The 21,384-nt window shown below is 42.3% G+C and overlaps 1 protein-coding gene across 1 annotated transcript in view; it reads left to right on the plus strand.

Annotated features, from left to right (window-relative positions):
* Positions 1 to 235: 235 nt before the first annotated feature.
* The window catches only part of LOC310964242 (NACHT and WD repeat domain-containing protein 2-like), a gene marked incomplete at its 5' end in the record, with an annotated part of 50,453 nt that continues 29,304 nt past the window's right edge, over positions 236 to 21,384 (plus strand). The window contains 3 exons of the mRNA XM_083937300.1: positions 236 to 250; positions 1,374 to 1,542; positions 10,180 to 10,268. Coding sequence (XP_083793426.1) covers positions 236 to 250; positions 1,374 to 1,542; positions 10,180 to 10,268 — 273 coding nt within the window. The remainder of the gene's footprint in view (positions 251 to 1,373; positions 1,543 to 10,179; positions 10,269 to 21,384) is intronic.

Raw genomic sequence — 21,384 nt, forward strand, 5'->3', positions numbered from 1 at the left:
TATTTTGAAAATGCCAGCCGGTGGTGGCGCTTTTATTTTGTCGGGCTTCACACGCTCTCCATCTCTCAGAGATCGGTCGGCTCGTAGAGACAGCAGGATGCCAGGGGGAGCACTCCGACACACGGCGTTCGTTTCCCCGTCTCCCGGCGTCGTCCCTCGGCCACAGAAACTCTGATGGGCGTTTTTATCTTCTTTTTACCGCCCTCGACGCTTGGATATTTTCGGAAGCAACGAAATGAAGCGAATGAATGTGAGCAACAAGAAGTGTCCTGTTGTTGTGCCTGTCTCCAGCCTCCTAGTAGTGAAGTCCTCTGTGGATGCGGTTCCCCTGCGATTTTTAGTTGTCTGTTTTCAGAGGATTTAATGTAGTGTTCCGTGGTGGACTGCCCAACTTTCCCCCTGCTTTTTTGTTGTCTTTTTGTGAGGTTTTCCGCCTTTGAAACAAAGATTTCAGGATAGACCAACTCCGGAAAAACCAGACTTGACATCTGTGCCTGGTGGAATAACCATTCTTAGCGGTTATTCGCCTTTACAAGCATCTTCTCTGGGGTGGGAATACGACTGATGCTTGCCTTTGCTCGTCTATTCGAGTTGTGTGTCGTCTCGTTCTGTTTGTCTGTTTGTCCCACAGTGGCATGAAAAATCATGAATGCGTCCAAGGACATGTATACACATTACGCATGCACCGTGACGGTTGTAGGCTGTGCGTAATATCCTATTATTACTATATTAATACCACATGAATGCAACAACAAACATGTTCAATCTCATTCCTGTGTTTGGAGAAGATGTTTGGCCATTCTAACTTAATTGGTGTGTGTGTGTGTGTGTGTGTGTGTGTGTGTGTGTGTGTGTGTGTGTGTGTGTGTGTGTGTGTGTGTGTGTGTGTTCCATGGGCTTTATGCGTAAATTAGTGTGTTGTCACGCTTAAGTCTAGAATAAAATGTTCAAAAACATTTTGCACATTTTTTTTAATGAGTAAAGATAAAACTGACACCAAGTAGTCCTTTATCAAACAAAATGACCAGTGGGACATTTTTAGACCAAATACTGAAATGTGTTATGAATGGCATCGCTGTGTCCCAAGGAATTTCAATCAATGCCTGTGAATGTGTCCAAAGTTAACAGCAAATTAAATCTTAAATCTATGAGCCGCAGCTCCACGCCTTTTCCATAATTGTGTGTGTGTGTGTGTGTGTGTGTGTGTGTGTGTGTGTGTGTGTGTGTGTGTTTGTGTGTGCGTGTGCGTGTGCGTGTCTGTGTGTGATCATCAGGGGTTACCTGCGCGCAAGCATGCTCGTCTATCCATGTGCGCCCCTGGTCGCGCTAACATTCCCACTTATGTGTGCGCGTGTATGTGTGTTTGTGTGCAGCCACGCTGGAAGTCGCCCCCCATGTGGCCGTCGGGAGTGGGGAGCAGGCAGCCCTGCCCGCGGGAATCGGCGCTGCGCAAGGCGGCAATCAGCGGCAACATCAACGCCCTGCCGCACCACGTCCCCACCGGCCGCAGCGTCCGGGTGTTCATCTGTGCCAACCCCGACGGTAAGAGTCAGTGTGACACCCCCCACCCGTCTCCACGTCTTGCACACTCTCTTCAAGCCTGCAGATACTCAAATCACTCTACATAGGACATTTTTTTGGCTGTGACTCATTTAACAAATATGGAAATAGGTTATGCACACTTTACATCGGGACTTCCAGGCTTTTTAAGATGTTTTAGTTGAATTGTGTGCAGTGGAAATTTACGTGATTAATTAGTAGTAGTCATTAGATGTGCTACTTGTTTTGATAGTTCTTGAGAAATAATGCTAAAACAAATTGCAGCTTTCATCTATTAGGGCTGTAACAAATTTACCTCAAGCACAGTAAAGTGGAAGGTTAATGCATCAGGATTTGAAATACAGCCACTTTCCACTCTTGTGATCCGGTATTGATTTAGGCCCGTTCTGAAGGAAAGGTCAGGGTTCTCAGATTATGGTGTAGCCTATTCGAGGCATTGAGCTGCGACATATAAAGATCCACTTAACCTAATAGAATATCTGGATGATACCTCAAATTAGGTTACATTAGGCCATATGACTACATGACGAAAATACATTGGCGCAATATTTATTCCAATAACAACACAATGAAACAACAGATTGTTCTAGACATAGAGTGCATGGTGTGAGCAGAGTGCAAGCCAGTTGGGTCGCGAGGGAGACACCCAGTTTGCAGCTCTGTATTTGAATATGCCCTCTGGGCGAGGGGGTAAAAATAGGCTGAGTAAAACTGGAGTAAACAAGGCAAAGGGAAGAGTAGAGAGAGAGGGAGAGAGAAGGAGGGCATGCCAGAATTAAAAAGGGAGGTTGCTTTTGTCGATACATCACTGTCATTTGCTTGCCCTCACTGAGCAAATTGTTGTGGACCCACAAAAAAAACAAAAAACGATTTGGCCTAAAGATTATTGCACTGTTATTGCCTGCAGGAGACAGCGAAACGTCTGGCACTGTCCAGACACCTGTAGCTGACTCAGTCATTCATACCATCCCACCACAGCACAAACGCTCCCATCGACACATGGGGGGGCGATTCCAAATACTTCTTTTCACATTGTCGGCACAAATGAAAAGGCGCATGATCCACAAGAGCTGTGAAAAGAGCCAATTATGAGCTGCTGTTTCCGGTGAAGCGAGACAGAGATACAAACTCTGTCCTAGTTCATCCGTTGAGCAGACGCACACTGCTGATTTCCCTTACCTTGGTCAAAACACATTTGAAATGAGGTATTTTTCAAATTTGTTTTTTTTTTAATCTTTTTTGATTAGCTCACCCCACTACAGTATTCCAATTGTAGCTTATGTCAGTAAAAAAACAGATTCAAACTGTTTGCATCGACTTTCCTACGCTTACAAACCTTTCCTGTGTCAGCATGCACATGAAGAAGTACCGTGACTCATAACTGTGACCCTGTTCTGCCCTCAGTCCTGCTGCAGAACCTGTTTCTCCATGTTCACTAGAGGGGGCTGTCCATGCAGTTATTTAATAACATTCACCTTACTGTACATGTATAATCAAATCAGACAAGCAATCAATCACACGGCCCAGATGGATACAAATTTGACCTTTTTATTGTACCCATCCCAAGTTAAAGAGCCCCTCTGCTTCAATGTCACAATTTCATATTTTTCCTCCCAACATTTTGTTTTACAAACCCCAATTCCGATGAAGTTGGGACATTGTGTAAAACGTAAATAAAAACAGAATACAACAATCTGCAAATCCTTTTCAGCCCATATTCAATTGAATACTCTACAAAGACAAGATATTTAATGTTCAAACTGATAAACTTTGTTTTTTGCAAATATTCATTGCTCAACAGACCTGTTGCCTGTTGAAAATGTGTGGAGCATTATAAAGCGTAAAAAAAACAACACAATGGAGACCTCGGCCTGTTGAGCAACAGAAGACGTACATCAAGCTAGAACGGGAAGGACTTACGCATACAAAAAGCTTCAACAACTGGTGTCCTCAGTTCCCAAACCCTTATTAGTGTTGTGAAAAGGAAAGGTGGTGGTACACAGCGGTAAACACGCCCCTGCAGCTTTTTTGGAACGTGTCGCAGGCATCAAACTCAAAATTAGTGAATATTTGCCCAAAAATATAACGTTTAGCAGTTTGAACATTAAATATATTGTCTTTGTAGTGTATTCAATTGACATAGGTTGAAAAGCATTTTCGAATCATTGTATTCTGTTTTTATATACATTTTACACAATGTCCCAACTTCATTGGGGTTTTGGGAATCCCAACATCCTACTGTACATATAGTGGAGTATTAAGTCTATTTAGAAAAGTGGAAAGCTGTTACCTTGAAATTGAATTAGTTGCCCTGGAGGAGGAACAGAAAGGTGCACATTTCCCCACATTTCTCCCCAAACTAGATGTACAATAAGCAATGAATGAAGCAGTGTGAGTGTGAAGGAGTTGCTGACAGCTGGGCAGGATCACCCTTGCTTTGACAAACGTCCCACAATGACAGTTGTATGTTACTCTGAACAGGGTCATTTCACTATTTGTAATGCTTTCCACAGTGATAATTCATTCCACCATCACCACAGTATAGTTGCACTTTTTTTTTATGACCTGGCGACCTCCTCCTAGCGTTGCTATAATATGCCGGCTGGTTATAGTGTTGGCTCTGCTGAATATGCTGACCCTGACACCCTTAATCAAAAGCCATAGACAATTGCAATGCACTCCCGCTGCTGTTGTGTTTGTTTGAGTCGTCCGTAAAAGGGGCATGACATCCAATTTGAACGATAATTTAGAAAAAGGACATTGTTTCCCTCGGAGGAAGAAGGTGGTTTGAGATATCAGCGCGGCGTGCACATGCTTCAAAGGAAGGTTCACGCCACTATGCAGCAAAATAGAGCATGCGAGCATTGCAAGTGTTTGATCAAATGGAAGCCAAACGACTAATTCGGGTGGATTTGCATCCTCCTTCCCTGATGTTAATGAATCACTCAAGTTCTTGGCTCAGGTGGATCAATCTGTGTGTGGGTGTGTGTGTGTGTGTCCACAGTCGATCAATTAAAAACCTGGCTATCTGTTCTTGCCAGTAGCCATACGCAAGCAACAAACTAGAGAAAAGCCTAACACAGTTTTTTTTTTTTTTTTTGTTTGTTTGTGGCGCTTAGTGTATTATGCAGCCGTGTGTGTTTATGTGTGTGTGTGTGTGTGTGTGTGCGTGTGTGTGTTCATTGAGATCCATATAAGCATAGCAAGACAACTCCATTACCTTGCTGCGGTCACCTCAGGGCCTCTGGTATCAGCTGTGTGCAATAGGCAAGCTATTTGTATGCAAGCTATCTTTTAAGCAGTTTAAAGTTGATAAAAGCACGAGGCCTTAGGGATGCAATTTATAAAATCATCTCCCCCCTCCAACGCACCATGATCAAGGCTATAGTATGTCACCACGGAGACCACTAATTACATTACCCGACAATTATTCCTGCTGTTCCGAATGACTCTATTTGTCTTTTTCAGTTTGTGTGTTTTTAGCTTAGTTTTCTGTAATTCAATGGGCTCCTTACTTTAAGAATATCTCTCTGTCCCTAATCATCTGCTTTTTTTTAAACTGGAGTCTAGTGAAAGAGAACAAAGGAGGACAGTGTGAGAGATGACAGCTGGAAATATTGTGTCAAGGGTGGCTTTTGTTTAATAAATTGCGTTTCAGGGGCTGGTGAGTGTCAGATTTTGCCCGTTCTGCGGCATGGGAAGTTTATGACGCGTGCCAGCGAGCTTATTTCTCCCCCTCCGGTGTCGTTCTCTGCCTCCTTGGCCCCGCTCTCCTCCTAAAGGGAGAGAGAGAAAGCTCACTCTGACTACTTTGGCAGCAGCTTTTAGTGATCTCTCTCTCTCTCTCTCTCTCTCTGAGCTTCCCTCAGAATGCTGTGGAGCAATTCTGCACCCCCCGGACATTGTTTCTGACAAATTCAGCGGTTGCCTTCACATATTCGTCTAACTCCCTGGGTGATTGAGCCATTTCATAGAACACAATGTAAAAACATCTCATAGGGGAATAATGATGATAATAGCAAGCAGCCCACTAGTCACCTGAATAAAATCACAAAATGATTATCCACTTATAACCAACATAATTAACCTTGAGAAAACTAGTGTTGTCTGCAAGTGGTTTATAACTAATGGGAATCTTATTGTATGTGCAGATCAAGGGCTCGGTTGTGGAGAGTTGCTGATATTTGAGAATGAAAATAACCACTGACTTCCATTTAATGTCGTCTTGGAAGATATATTCATTTTTGGAACCTCTGACCATTTCTGTCACTATGATACAACGTGGTAAGGCGCCTAACACTGTCTTTACACTGTATTCTTTAGTTTTTATTCAACATGTCACTATCTGTGTATACATCTGTACCTCTTTGGCTTCTAGTTATGTATGTTTATTAAAGTACTTCCAAACTCTAATTTTCCAGATTCCAATTGTCAAAAAAAATTACATAACTAAATAAATAAATAAGAAAGATATTTTGATGGATTTCCCAAAACTGAGCAGTCACAAATTAATTTGAAAAAAAAAAACGTGCCAATTTTCTTCATTTCTCAAGATCCCACCATATCAAGGACATTGACAGAAATAAAATATTGCATCTTAAGAAGGACAAGATTATAAAGTAATACGTAAGATTAGGAATTAAGATGTGATTATCTGGCTATGAGATTCCTTGTGTGGCTGTGATGATTAGTGTAACACCAAATCTTTACAAAAAAACTCTTAGGTTTGCATTTTATCACACAGCTGAATCAAAGGAGCTGCTTGTGTTACAAACAAACAAAAACCTTCACAAGCGTTCCACCTAATTTGAGTATGAGGAGCTCCATAATAACTTGAGTCTTGGTCCGGTTTTAACATTGACAGAGACCTTTTTTGTTGGACAACCAATATGCATAAGCATTCTGCAAAACATTTGCTTTATGCAGAATATATTTTTGCTTAAATTAGATTTTATGTAGAGTAATATTTCCCGTTTAATTTGATTACAGTTCGTTTGCGACTTCAATTTGAAATATGATACTTAATGTATCACTAAGTATCATATCATGTTATAAACCTACCACTCATTGCTGATTGGACCATCTGACTGCTCGGAGGTTCTCTCAGGAGAAGAGGCAAGAGAGCTGAATCTTAAATCTACGAGGTAACATGCGGTGTCCATGGTTACCGAGTCTCCACGATCTTGAGACCCAGTCATCATGGCTTCCTATCATTGGGCTGTAAAATGTGTAGTGTGTTCCCGGCATATGAGAAGACAAAGACCATAAAAGCCCCCCACTAGTGTCTTTTTAAGGCAACATCTGCTAGCACAGATGTTACCCAATGCACTTGTGATATTATATTTTTATGTTGGGTAGACTACTGGCAACCACCGTTATGGTTATGTAATGAAACACCATTTAGGTTACTGGCAGAGAAACAGGGAAGCCCTCATCCCTGTTCCATTCAGTCCCATATTATCATGTTTTACTGTAAATTGTTGTTTTCCCTCGATGTTCAACATTAAGTGTGGGTGGTGGCACAGTAACCTCCAGTGGATTCAGATAACCTGCAGGGTCCCCTCAATGTGCTCAGGAAATGCATGAACATCTGGCCTTTATGGGTGGCTGATTTACACAGTCACAGTGTGCCTCTAGTCTCTTCCAGGTCATTCGGGATCGATTTGCTCACTGACTGTGCGTTTGCATCATTGCGGTTCAGGTTCAGAACTGCACATTGGAGAGTTTTTGTGGTACACTGAACAACTTGAACTTGACATTTTGGAGCAACAGCCCTGTGTATACCGAGAAAGAAATGTTTTGATTGCATTTTTTGAGTCGTGTGTGGTCTATTCTGATGTACTGTAGACTTCAAACGATTCATGCTCTATTGTGAAATATGCAGTGATAAGATGTTGCATCAGACAAGACAAGTGAGGGAGAAATTACATGCTGAAGGTAAGGGGCGGAATTTTAACTAGGGCTGCAACAGAAGATTATTTTCATTATCAATGTATGATTACTTTTTGGATTAACCAATTTATTGTTTAAAAAATCAACAGAATCAGGAACCAGAAAATGTCTATTTGCATGATAAAGGACTGAAATGATTTATCAAGTATTTTGTGATTTATCAAAACGATTCATTTTCTGGCCATTCAAAATACACTCGACCAGGGATTTGTTTTGTACTCAATTTGCATACAAACAGTTCCAAGACTGATTTTTCTTTAACAACTTCTTAGATTGTAACATATGAATATTTTTTCAGAGGCCAGACCATGAAAAAAAAATACACTTGTCTTGTGAACTACCCTCTCTCTTTCAATCAAAGATCTCTAAGCAGCTGTGCATACAAAGTGCCTCTGGAGAGTCAGTTGGTGTAGCTTGATGAGAGCAGAGTTATTGCTTTGTAAAAGCCTTGTTGATGAGACTTGGAGATGCCAGCTGTAGGGTGACCGTTATCTGGAGGAATGAAGGACCAGCTGAAGCAATGTTAACGTAACTAACTTAATGGTCTTTTAATGATTCTGGTTTAGCTCGGTATCCATAGATACGTTTGTATTAAAGATAGAATCCGTAAGATTTTCATCTAGTTAATTGTCTGTTAAGTTCATATTGATCAAAGAGTGAGTTAAAACAAGGGTGATCGATCACATGACCCACTAATGAAAGCACTTCTTGCCTCTTTGTTGAGTATTCCAATATCCGTGTCTGTGGAGACATTCCCTCCCCAGATGCAAATACGCCGCCATGTTAGTGACGCTGCTGAGAGCGCGTCACTGCCAGTTATGCTGCGTTCACTTGTTATCGGAAAGCGGTGAATTCCAACGTCAGAAGTGTCATAGGAACATGTGCGTGTGTGGATTTAAGGAGGAAGTAGGGAAGGGGCCATTGCCTAACCCCCCTTTTAGTAAGCAAAAATGCCCTGATTGGTAAATTTAGTGCCTTTGGGTTTGGACTGTTGGACAAAACAAGCAGTTTGAAGATGTTGTTTTGGAAACTGGGAAATTTTGATGTCCATTTTTTTTTGTTAGTTGCAGCCCTGGTATCTGGTATTAAAGAAAGAAGGCAGAGAAAGAAAAGAACCAGGAACATTTGACTTTCTATGTCCAATTGACCACTCATGAGTTCCCTTTAGGATGGGGGAGGAAGAGAGAAACAACAAAAGAGCCGACAGAAAAGAGAAAAGATAGATGGTTTGACACTGTTGAAATAAACAGATTGAAAAATTGGACGGACACACACACACACACACAGGGAATGTAACATCCAGTCTTTGTTCCTTTGCATGTGGGTGTGTAAACAACAGACACACGCATACGTCAGGCTGCCATAACTCATCATCATCCCACAAAAAGAGGAGAGAGAGAGAGAGAGAGAGAGAGAGAGAGAGAGAGAGAGAGAGAGAGAGAGCGAGAGAGAGAGAGGCGTCTTGACATTATCAGCACAATACAAACAACAACACAGTTTAGTCTGTCAGGTCACGAGAGACTCAGTACAGCAACATGCAGATTTGGATCGCACTTACTGGTTTAATCTTAATTCCATAAACGCTGCTGTTTTTGGTAGTTAGCAGGTTACTACATCACGATGAGAGCTCCACTGATGCAGCAACTGTCATTTATTTCATTTGCATACTATTCCAGCCGTTGGGTTTTGATTTGACATTTTGCTCGGGTAGCTGTGGGCGGATATGTGTACGGTCACGGCCCAAAGCCCTACTAAGGATAGACGAGAGAGGGATTCGTCAGACTAAATTTGTGGGCTCTTCTGCTCACGCTGCGTATGACACGGTTAGGGGCTGAGGGGATGTTTCGTGCGCTGTACCGCCGTGCGTGTTCGTTGCACTGGCACGTGCGAGTCAGCTTCTTGGTCGCGCGGGGCCTCTCTCTGTCGGGCATGTTCTGTTTTTAACCATCCGTCCACACCCTTCAGACAAAAAAAGAGAGGGAGAAAGAGACTGGGCCTGTCCAAATAAATTACAGTAACCATTTGGAAGACAGTGGAAAAGAGAGGACAAGAGGAAAGAAAAGTGGGACACAACAGCAAGCCGTGGGCACTCACTCTGTGACACTCTGACTGTCCAATATGATCACTGCCTTACTTTATAACGCTGCCTAATCCCACATTCTCAAATGGTGTGTGTGTGTGTGAGGTAAGCATAGTTCAACAGGTGTAAAAAAGGTTTTGTATTTTTAAGCAATAGCTCACAACAGACAGTAGTATGTTGTGATAATATCACAGCTAAGGGGTGGGTCAGCAATCCCCTTAGCTTGGATGTAATGAAAGTTGAACACATTGTAATTTAAATAGATTTTAAGTAATGAATAATGTACTCCTGTGCTGGCTGCCCACACACATCGAGGCGGTTGCTGTAGAACATGGGCCACACGAGCACTAGTGTTTGGTGTTCTGTGAGGTAAAATGACTGTTTTTGTGAAAGGAATCAGGCTTTTTTTTTTCTCAGATGCAGAGTGATACAATTAAAAAAGGAATTAAACATCATAGCGGTTGTAAGTGGTTGTTATATCATGACTATAAACCAATCAGATTGATCGAGGTTGATTTGAGCTCCCTGTTTTTGAGGCTGACATTGCTTTTTGTTTGTAACAGCTGGCTTTTTTCTTTTGTCTCCAGACACAGAGGCAGAGAGGAACGCGTTGAAAGAGCACGTCTACCCCAAACTACGAGACTTCTGCAGGGAGAACTATGGCATTGAATTCCAGGTAACTGGCTGCATTCCCATTTTTTTTCTACCTTGAATTTGATTTACAGTATTTTCTTTCTTTCTGTCTTACCTCCCTCCAACTCAAGAGACTTCCAGAACTGTAGTTTTCCAGCACTGACTGTTGAGTGCCTCCATATCTACACCATGGTTTACACAGTAACTGTAGGGGCCCCAGAGCCTCATGCAGAGGTCCCTGTCCCTTTAGGCGGACAGAAGGCCAGCGGAGATAAGGCTTCCATCAGTGAAGGCTGGCAGTAGCTGTGGATAAAGTGTGATGCGAGGGGCATTTTTTTTTCTTTTCTTTATTGTTGTCAGAGAAATGCAGCTTTCTCCCCGCGGTGTCCACTGATCAAGATCATTTGCATTGCAAATGAGCATCCGTATACACAGAAAGATTGTTATCAGGGGTTTGATGTTTGACAAATCCAGGAGAGCCCTCGAGTCAGGAGGAGATTTCTGCCATAGATTGTTCCTGAAAGCTGTTGTTTCCCATGGAGGACACTTTTGACCCCTGAATTGTTTCATAAAGTTGAACGTTTGGATCACAAGCTGCTTGGAGCACATAACATCTAAAGGTGTTTTTAAAAAGAGTTAAATAGAATAATCCACCGCTTAACCATGCCATATAATATGCTAATTCACGCAATACAGGATCCAGCCATATACTACATTTTTACCTAGTATTCTGTTGTTTCATAAAGCCAGGAATCATTTACCATTCAACGTAGAGCTCCAAAGCACCATATTTCCCACAGACTTGATGCCCCACAGTGCCACACTGTTTAATGACAAGCATGTTATATGCAATGTGTCTGGAACCTGCAGAATGTTGCATCAATCACCATAATTACTATTATTACAAGCATCAATTGTATAACATCAAAAAGGGGTCGAAGACACGGTGACCAGACCGAAAGATCCAAAACATTTGCAGAACCTCTCAAATGTCTGTGTGTGACAGAGAGGTGCGAGATAGCGCAAGAGAGCCAAGCCGAGACGTTTTGGCTCCGGTGTCTGTGGCCACGTGTCTGTCTGGTGTTTCAGCTCGCTGTGACGAAGCGTGAGCTGAAATGATTATGCAGAAGGTCTGAGAGTTTATACCATGACTCACTTACTCTCCCCTCCTCCTCCTTGTCCTCCTCCTCTATCCAAATCCCCCCTACTCCTCATCCTCACCCACGCAATGTGAGAATTCGCACATTGGCTAAAACCCCAATTTACTGGAACTTGATAAATGATTTGTGCTTGTGTGTGCGATTTAACATTTTGATTACGAGTCATTTTTACGCATGAGGTCATACACGTTCTCTACGTACAGCGCACTGTAGTCTGAGTCTTTTTTTTTTTGCTTTGATTTGTAATTTATGTGCGATCCTGCCTCCCCTGTGCGCACACACGCCGTCTCTCACACACATCGGCTGGCACACGCTGACACACATATGCCAAGCTGATGAAACCCAATTCTCCCCAGTCCCTCATCACTTGACTCAGTTTCCATCCAGAATGTTCCCTTAAGAGGATGGAGAGGGATTGAGGGAGGAAGAGGGCGCGGGAAATCCAGCCCAGGGGCCGAGGGCCGCGTCCTCATTCAGTCAGCGCACAGCAGTGTTGGGGGGGCGGGGGATATCAGGCCCTATGGTCCCTATTCACCATTTATATCTTTGTACAGTATGCTCACTCTTTTTTTTTAATAAACAACACAAAACATACACAGAGCGATCAGGGTCAGACAAGGTTTCAGCGCGTCTGTAACCACACTAGATAATTGTTGGTGTGTGTGACTTTTTGGCTCGCTCTAACGCCACCATAGCCAGTGAATTATCCAGTCTTCAACCTTTGGTGTTATTGGTAAGACACTGATGAGGGGATTTCACCCGAGCTCCGTTCAACCCTTTATTCACTCTCAGAGCACTAGTATGAAATCGGACCAAGCCATGCGTCCAAATTATACTTAACTGACTTAGATAGGGTCCTGTGATATTGAAACTTATCTTGGGTCTAACACCTGAAATGAGACGATAGTGAGACGCGTGCTGCATTATAATCATCTCAAGAGAAGAAGTGTGTTTTTGATGCGAGGCACATCGCGAGAACTGTGCTTCTCAGGGTAGAATGACATTAATTACTGCTCTTTTCAACAATGGCTGCTTGTTGACTGGTGGCACATCATGCTGTTGTTTATGTTGACCATATTTCTTGTTATTGGGTCTAATTATCCTCAGGCTCATTTGGATTGGGATGGGTGTCATTCTTTGAATCATTGGAGTATTTGTTTGTCTTTCATGTGGTCTATTGTTATTTGTCACAGTGCATTGGGAACCAAACTAGTGGTAACTTTCAGGATTAATTAAGCTATTCATCTATTCTCTTTTTTGGGGGCCAGGACATAAACACGAAGAGGCTGGTTTTAGTACGGGGATTCTTTCTTTCCATACTTGAAGTTTATTGGTGGAGCCACTGATGCAACACAGCTCGTTAAGGTGGTGTTGGTGACGTGCAGCTGAAAAGACATCTAAGCATCTATTTAAATTGGACTGCTACAACCTGTTTTCATCCCAACTCACCACATGCAGACGCTACATCAGCACCCCTTGGCGTCACTTGTCAACACACTGAGTAGCGCTGCATGTCAAACTGTCGCTATTTTTAAATACAGGGAACAAGTGGTCAACATTGTGAATTTGAACAAAACTCCTTGGTTATGCTTAAGGCAACAACAATACTTGGTAGGGGTTAGAAAAAGATCTAAATGTATCACTAAAGGGGTGCTTGGGACACAAACGCGTCATGAACTGCTGCTGTTCCTGTGTTTGTTTCATCCACCACCCTGCCCTCCCCCCTACCCGTACTTTGTTGCTCTTAATCCTGGAGAACTTGCTCTGAGCGTTTAATATTCCCGCGGATGGGTTTTCAATTAAAAACGCCTGGTTCGTCTCATACAGACAGCAAAGGCTGCAGGGGCACGTCAACAACACGTAAGTTCGTATTGGTATTTTATATTAACACCTGAAATGATGAAGGCTCTTGTAAATGACAAGGTAGTACAAAATTTAAACCATACATTGGTGTTTAACTTCTACCTCTGTACCTAAGGTTTCATTAAACTTATTTCATTCTTTTAACAAAACGGACCAAAACACTGATAAATTGGAATTTCTTTGGTCGATAATAATAATCACAATAACAATAATAATAATTATAAACAAATGACTAAGCTTGTTTTACGATAAAGTTAGTCAGTGCTAAAATGTAAAATACATCGAGTTGGCTGGATAAATTTGTTGAAAAGTGAATTTTCAATTGCATTTTTTTGTGATATTTTTTTTTGGGGGGGGTCTTTTTTATGCATTTATGTCTTAGTACAGCTGAAGATTGACAAGAAATGGGGGGGGGGGGGGGTGACATGCAGCAAAAGTGACAAGTTAAAGTCACACCCACTCTACCAGCTGAGCTTCTGGGCAGGTTCTACAAGATGTCCTAGACATATTTCTTGCACACTGCAAAAGGCAATACAAATGTGTCTAGAATTGAAATCATTAAATGTGCTACCACAGCACTGCAGTTATGGCAGCTGCTTTACTTCCACCTACAACCCCGGGTTACTCTATGGATTCACTCCTCAGTCCAGTACTGCTGTGCAAATGCTGGACTCTCTTTGAAAGCGCAGTTCCCATTATTGTAACGCATCTTGCATTTCTTAGACTCATAAATCAACTTGTTACAGTAAAATCACTTCCTCAGAGTTAAACCGAATCTTGGAAGCAGCTCTGTCAGTAAAGAGGTATGGTCGGACCTCTCTATGGTTGCCAAACTCACTGACCGTAACATACACAATCAGACAGTGCAATTATAATAAAAGTTTCCTGGCCACAGCTGTGGGATTAGGTTTAACGGCTGTCACTCTTGACGTCTTTTACAACTCGCAACACAAGCGGCAAAGATTGGAGCCGAGATGAGGAAAGAGATGACATTTCATGATAATCGCCAAAAAAAAGCCTTTTCATGTCGTCTATAATGCTTGCACTTTTAAAGAAGGGGGAATACGCCTGTCAATTTGGCTTTGTAAGAAAAAAAAGACAAAGTGCGCTTTTTATTGAAGTCACTTGTTTTTCCTAAAAGCACAAATCATCCATCTGGAGAAAATGAAGAGGACTTTATGAGAGGAAGTCTTGAGTTTAACTATAGATTTTTGTGCCTCCTTCATTAAAAAAAAGAGGGAAAAAACCTCAGGAGAAACCAAAGCGTGACGTATTCATCACTCTTCCATCTGTTTACCTAGCTGCCATTTTTCTCATTTTGTCTGGCTTTGTCCTTCTCGCAGTCTGTTTCTTTCGCTCTTTGGCAGTCGACCATCATCTCCGATCACTGTCCCGCTCTGAGGCTGTTTTCTCTTTCTGGTCTCTACAGAAAACATCAACATGCCAACTGCCTCCACAGGAGCGATGCTGACAATCGTCAAAGATAATCAAAAAATACCTCTAAGGTTTCACTGTATTTGTAGAAATCCACAGGAAAACTATTCTCTCTTATTACCGTCACCATGGTGACGATATTTTCACCCTTGTCAGTGTATCTGTGGTCAGCAGGCTATCTCAGAATAATGTGAAGTGTTTGTATAAAGTATAAATTAGACTTGTAGCAATATTTGACTTACTGTAAGGTTGAGGAATGCTCAGGAAATGACTGATTTTTTTTTTTTTTTTTTAAATGAATCTGGAAATCATTTATATTTAAGTGTATTTGTAAAATGCAGAATAGTTCATTCATTTCAAGTGGCATATAGTAACACCTCCACTTTTTCACCCACACTTCTCGCCCCTTGAGCTCTCTTCAGCCTTCTTGCCAGACTGACTGCGTGACAATTGTATTGCACTGTGGACTGCAGTTAAATCTTTAGCTCAAAAGGGTGATGTTACCCTAATGATAAACTATACGGCCGGCAACTTGATTAAAGAAATAAATAGACACAGAGCAACTGGTTCCCCGTGAGCCAGTGGTGTGTTTACACCATGACAGGTTGTACGCTGTCAGGTTTTGTCAGGTTTTGCTAAGTTAAAATACAAAAAGGCTGATACACCCAGGATATTCACTTTATTCATATATTTAAATTTCCACATTGGTTGAGCTATAGGCCAGCTGAGAGATGAGAATGTTGAAGAAGCTGTGTTGACACTTTGACTCAAATCATAACATACACTGGTTTTTATGAATTTTAAGTGGCATTTTTAATCAAGTCTGGCAGGTATCTTGACAGCACAATCAAAGTATAAAGATTGAGTGAGTCACAGACGATACTAGCTGCAGAGAAATGGAAACCGTTGAATTTTAAGTCTTTTTCTTGAACTTTCTGAACATTATTATGATGAAGGTCTGCTGAAGAGGAGCCTCCTTGAAGACGAGTGTGCACTTGAGGCTGTGATTTTTTTTTCGAGAATCCTTCCTGCGAGGGGAGCCGATTCAGCTATCGACAGGGACGAGACAAGAAAAAAAGCCAATGGGAGCAGGTGGGACAGGAATCATTATGACAATAGGCCAGTTATTAGATATGCAGTTCTAATATTAATAACCACAGCATGGGATAGGAGTTATTCTTCTGGTGTTGGAATGGGCCAGAAAGGGTTTTTTAATGCCTCCGCGACAGCTGTGGCCGGACCATCTGTCCCGTTCTTGTGAACAAAATATCTTAGGAACGCCTTAAGGGAATCTCTTTATACTCGGCATAAGCTTCCATTTGAACTCAGGGATAAACTGAATTGATTTCTGAGGTCAAAGGTCACTGTGACCTCACAGTGTTCATTGGCCATAATTCGAGAATACCAACCCTAGTTCTTACAACATTTCACACAAATGTCTAATAATATGAAATGAGGAAGTGATGGCACGTTTTATTCAAAAAGTCAACTTCCCTGTGACATCATAATGTTTCTGTCCATTAGTCAACAGCATAACTCAGGAACAGAAGGGGAGACATTTGGTTGGATACTGAACTGGTGACTCTAATGTTGAAACTGGTGATTGCATTAATCTCCTGTTTTTCTGGGTTGAATATATGTGTGAAGTTTACACAGTCCATCAAAAAAAACACTTAATACCTTTTATTAAATTCCTTCAAAGTCTTCACTACATATATTATGCAAGTTTGGACAGACATGGATGTAAACTGCAACTTGGCTGGCTGGTACATACAATCGCAGGGCAGTACTTCTAGTTTACTCTGTCATGGGATTGGGTTAAGACAGGGGGGGGGGGTTGTGGAGTGAAACTCCACTCCCATGTCATCGTCTGGTGTGTAATCTCAAAGACATTTAGGAACATTTACAATTTGCAACCAAGGAGAAGAAGCTCATTTATTCTCATTCACTGCAGTGTGCACCGTTTTGGATTCTGCAACACATCTGCGCTGGTCAATAGTGTGATTACTTTTATTTCCTTGTGGGTTTACTTATTGGTTTGAGGAGCTTCCAAGTTGTGCCTGCTCCCATTTAACTCTCAAGCACCTCCATCTGGCGCGGAGACCTCAACTCACATTAACAATCTTGGTACCGAAGTCGTGTTCAGCGGTGCCAGCAGTAGAGATACTCTGGAGCATCTTCTGCCTTGAAAATGTAATCTCCCTGAGCAGTTTTACTAAAGACTTTCTCCCTCCTCTGCTGGTGCCTCATTATATCCACCACAAGTCACGTGATCTCATTACCTCATGTCTTTGACTGGCTCTTAACCTTAACTTGCTATGGTTGAGCTGCAGCGTCTGAAACACAGCGCTGTAATTACCTCGAGGTGTCGGAGCTTGACAGATTTTCTTTAAGGCATGCATGTGAAATTTTCCCTCTCAGCGCTCATTATTGACAACCTGAAGCAACTCTATTAGATTCATGAAGTGAAATTGGACTTCTTATCGAAAGCAGGCAGACTATTGAAATAAGTAAAGTAAAACACAGCATTAAGGGATCTGAAATTTAGGTCTAAATCCTTTTCAACCCCTCTTCCTGTGATCTTTCTTAACTCAGTTTTGTGTATGTATTTCATATCACTGCAAATATTTCATATTTGGCCATGGATTTGCTGCTAGAACCTGCACTTCCTTCAAGCACTAAGAAAGCTGTACTCATCAAACATTCTTAGAGATTTACTACATGTTTCCTGATGAAATTGCTCGCAGTAGAGAGCTTAAGATATATTTATGTTGGCACCGTATCTATTTTTACTGTAACTGCAGAGTCTTTCTGCTAGTGGTGTTTTCCGCCTTTTTCCCGCCTGATTTCATGCCCTTTCTTCCTGGGCATCTTGGGCATAATCCCAAAGTCTAATAGTCTAACATTCAATAAATTAAAAAAAAAAAAAAAAGGCTTCTCCTGCACTTGACCCGCCATGGGCAAATGCCTTTATGCATTAGAAAGCAGCTTAGCAGAAGCTGCTTCGGCTCTTACATAAGCAACGACACCCCCACTACCATAGTTTAGTGGAAGAGAGAGAGAAAGGGTGGAAGAGTGGGGAAGAGGGAAAGTAATCAGAGAGAGGAGCGGCAAAGATGAAGGAGAAGTTGGCATGAAAGAAAAAAGAGGAGGAGGGCAAAAAGACACAAGGAAACTGAAACGGTTCCAGCCGAAGCCAGTCCCACGGGAGTCTTCATCTAACTGTGCCTCCTTCATTAAAAAGACCTATTAACCCCCCTGTCCAAATACTTTCCCTTGTAACCATTTATGTGTCCTTGCCTTCTTTCTTTTTTAGGGATAAACACCCCTTGAGTGTTTCTTCCCTTTTCTCCTTCCTTTATCCATCCCTCCATACTCCAGTGAAGCGCAGCGGGTGATGGGGCAAATTTAATCAGTGTATCCTCCTCACACACGCACGAGCAGCGAAAAAAGATATGACTAATATCTTCATTTAGCTTTTAATTACCATGCATCCTCCCAATCACCTGCTGAAACCCAGTAGAAACCCATCGTAATCGGGGCGCTCATCTCAATTCATTCCCCCTCCCTCAGCTCCTTGTCAACACAGGCCCGATTGCAGTCTCCCACACGTTGGAAGTTGGAAGTAGATTAGTGACACTGATACACAGTGACTGATGTGCTACGCAATGAGTTTTCCACAACAGTGAGGGATGCTTAACGTGTGTGTGTTTGTGTGTGTGTGTGTGTGTGTGTGTGTGTGTGTGTGTGTGTGTGTGTGTGTGTGTGTGTGTGTGTGTGTGTGTGTGTGTGTGTGTGTGTGTGTGTGTGTGTGTGTGTGTGTGTGCTTGTGCGTGTGCGTGTGTGTGCGTGTGTGTGTGGGAGAGTTCTTTTCCAGAGTAAAAGCCTTTGGTGGTTCAGAATAATGGAAAGAGGCTTATAACTCCACCTAATCAGCCCGGTTGTAATTCAGTTTTATCCCACGTCCACTCTGATGTCACTTCTGTCTGTTGGTAGTACTGCCAATAAAGTCTATCTATAGAAAATACATTTCCAACCATTTTATTTACTTATATAATTTAGAATTAAAACAATAAGTTGATTCATTGATTAGTCCTTCTATAGAAAATCACTAGGCATTCATTCATTCATCTTCAACCGCTTGTCCCTCTCGGGGGCGCGGGGGGGCTTGAGCCGATCCCAGCTGACATCGGGCGTGAGGCGGGGTACACCCTCTACTTTGATAATAGGCGTGTTTTCACTAGCCCTGTGAGCAGCCTCCCGAAGAGTTTCAGTCCACTTCCTGTCAAATGGCCGTTCACTCGCCGTGTTTCCGAAGAAAAAGGCCCAAGAGAGATTTAGGAGACTCCAGAGGTTACGTATCACTCTGAATGGGTTTAGATCAACGGTGATCAGCTGTTCAGTGATACAGCAGCGCACGCTCTTCATCTAAGTGAGAAATACAGAAAAGTTGTAGTTTGACTCAAAGCGTCGAGTTATGTACAAGTAACATGAAGGAAAACACTCCACCTTAAATATTCGAGGCACTGTAAAAGCGTTTGTTGACAGAGAGGCTGTCACCCTGCTGCTGTACAGGTTGTGTTTGTGTGTGTGTGTGTGTGCGCATTTATGTGTAAATGGGAGAGAGAGAGAGAGGTATGGAGCATGCAGGAAAGGACCACAGGTCGGAAATTCAATTCAGAATCCGTGCACAGGTCATTTTCTGCGCTGTGTTCTTCTACACCACTGGATAAAAGCGTCTACTCGTTGTTGCAGTGTTTGTTCTACCACACGTCACATCCAGCTACATCCAATCAGCAATCTGGTAAATCTCAGGGGACAAAAGAGCACACAGTGCTCTCCGACAGGGCCATTTCCTACCTGATCAAATGTCCTCCCGAGCGACTCACATGCAAATGAGGGGTGTTTTTGGCGACATAGACCCGCCTTACTCAGGGTAGTCGACCATAGTGGAAACGAACCTAATAAAATTACCAAGGGCCAGCTTCTATTTGCCTTTTGCAAACTAAATATCTTTGGGTTTTGGACTGTAGATTAGCCAGATATGTTCTTCACTATATTCTGACAGTGTATAGAGTAAGCGATTAACATGAGAAATACAATACATATATATTATACCTTAGATATCTATGGACTTTTGACTTTCAGTTGGACACAATAAGAAATTCGAAGATTAGGGATGGGAATCCAGAACCGGTTCCAAACTGTCCAATCCACCAGTAAACGTTTGCCTCTGAGCTTATCACTTCCTATCAATGCCGGGTTTTATGACAGTTGCACGTTGCAAAACAATCACGTCGAACACTTGCGTCTACACTGCTGGAGACTCTCGACAAGGATTCATGTTGGAGAGGAAGAAACGGTCCTTCATGGCTTCAAACATGGCTTCATTTCTAGGAAAGAAAGATGACAACAGTGCAGCTTGTAATGTCTGTAAAACGTTCAGCAATATGAACATCTTTTACAACCAGGAATCTCTTGTATTTGACACTTTACGCACGAGCCACTGCCGCCCAAACGAACATCCCCGCCGTTAGCGAGGGTAAATATCCTGTTATATTAACATTAGTGCCACGTTGACAGGCTTAGATTTCTTTCTTTGATGAAGAAAACCTAAATGAAACCGAAGGCTGTACAAATATTCTCTCGTTTCATGTACACTGTGTTCAGACGTCTTTTCCACACGAAAAAAAATTAGAATAGTAAGCAGAATCGATAATGGCATTTGTGTCTATATAATCCCACCCGTAATGCAGATGTCTGTCTTTTTGGTTGAAGTGGTCACTACAAGGCATGATCGGTTAACTCGCCACCCCGGCTCTTTCACCCGGCTCACTAAAATAACTCAAGAATCATGACCATTCACTCGAGTCAGTTGAGTCCTCCCGCTATTAAATGAGAATTTCATCGAACCCGAACATCTTGAAATGTTTACATCAGCAACAGTGAACTCTACATATGCTGCCAAATGTTATATAACCTGCAGCATGTTCATTTGTATCATCAAACGTTGCCTATGGGACTGAGTGAGCCACAGTCAGTCTGAGATCCGGATCAGGATACATCCGGTTACATGGTGACTCATGCGAGAGATGGTGAATCGTCTGATTGACGGACAGTCTGAGTCATGGCTAACAAGACCCTGCTGCACCTGGAGAAATGACCCACACTTCCTCAAGTTATAAGCCCACAACTCATGCAACTGATTTATAGCACTATTTGAATGTGCTTTAGGTATAAGCTACTACAAAACCCATTCCTTAAATCCTCAAATTAATATTAGGTTATTTGACCCTGTTTTGCGCCGAGAATGAATAACCCACATTTTCTTGAAGTCTATTACTCATGTGGCGAGTGCCACTGGCAACAGAGACCCACCGCATGGCTGACTCGGCTCCTGCACAGCCCTGTCACTGTGTGAGTGGATCAGTTAGACTCACTCAATCACAAACTATGTTCACACACGATTGAGGATAATACTCCCCTACACATCCACGGCGTCCATTTGGTCATGCACTGGCTGAAGTGAGTGGCTGCATTAACTGTAGATTATATCGTAGGAGCAAGTTTCATTAGCGATCGAGTGAATTTAACTCAAATGAACCGCACAACTCGGATCATATAAGGGAGTGACTCAGAATAACCAGAATCCTTAAAATGATCTGGGTCGACCATCACTTGTCACTACCCATAGATGTACAG

The sequence above is a fragment of the Echiichthys vipera genome (genome assembly GCF_963691815.1).
Source record: "Echiichthys vipera genome assembly, chromosome: 22".
NCBI classification, from domain to species: domain Eukaryota; kingdom Metazoa; phylum Chordata; class Actinopteri; order Perciformes; family Trachinidae; genus Echiichthys; species Echiichthys vipera.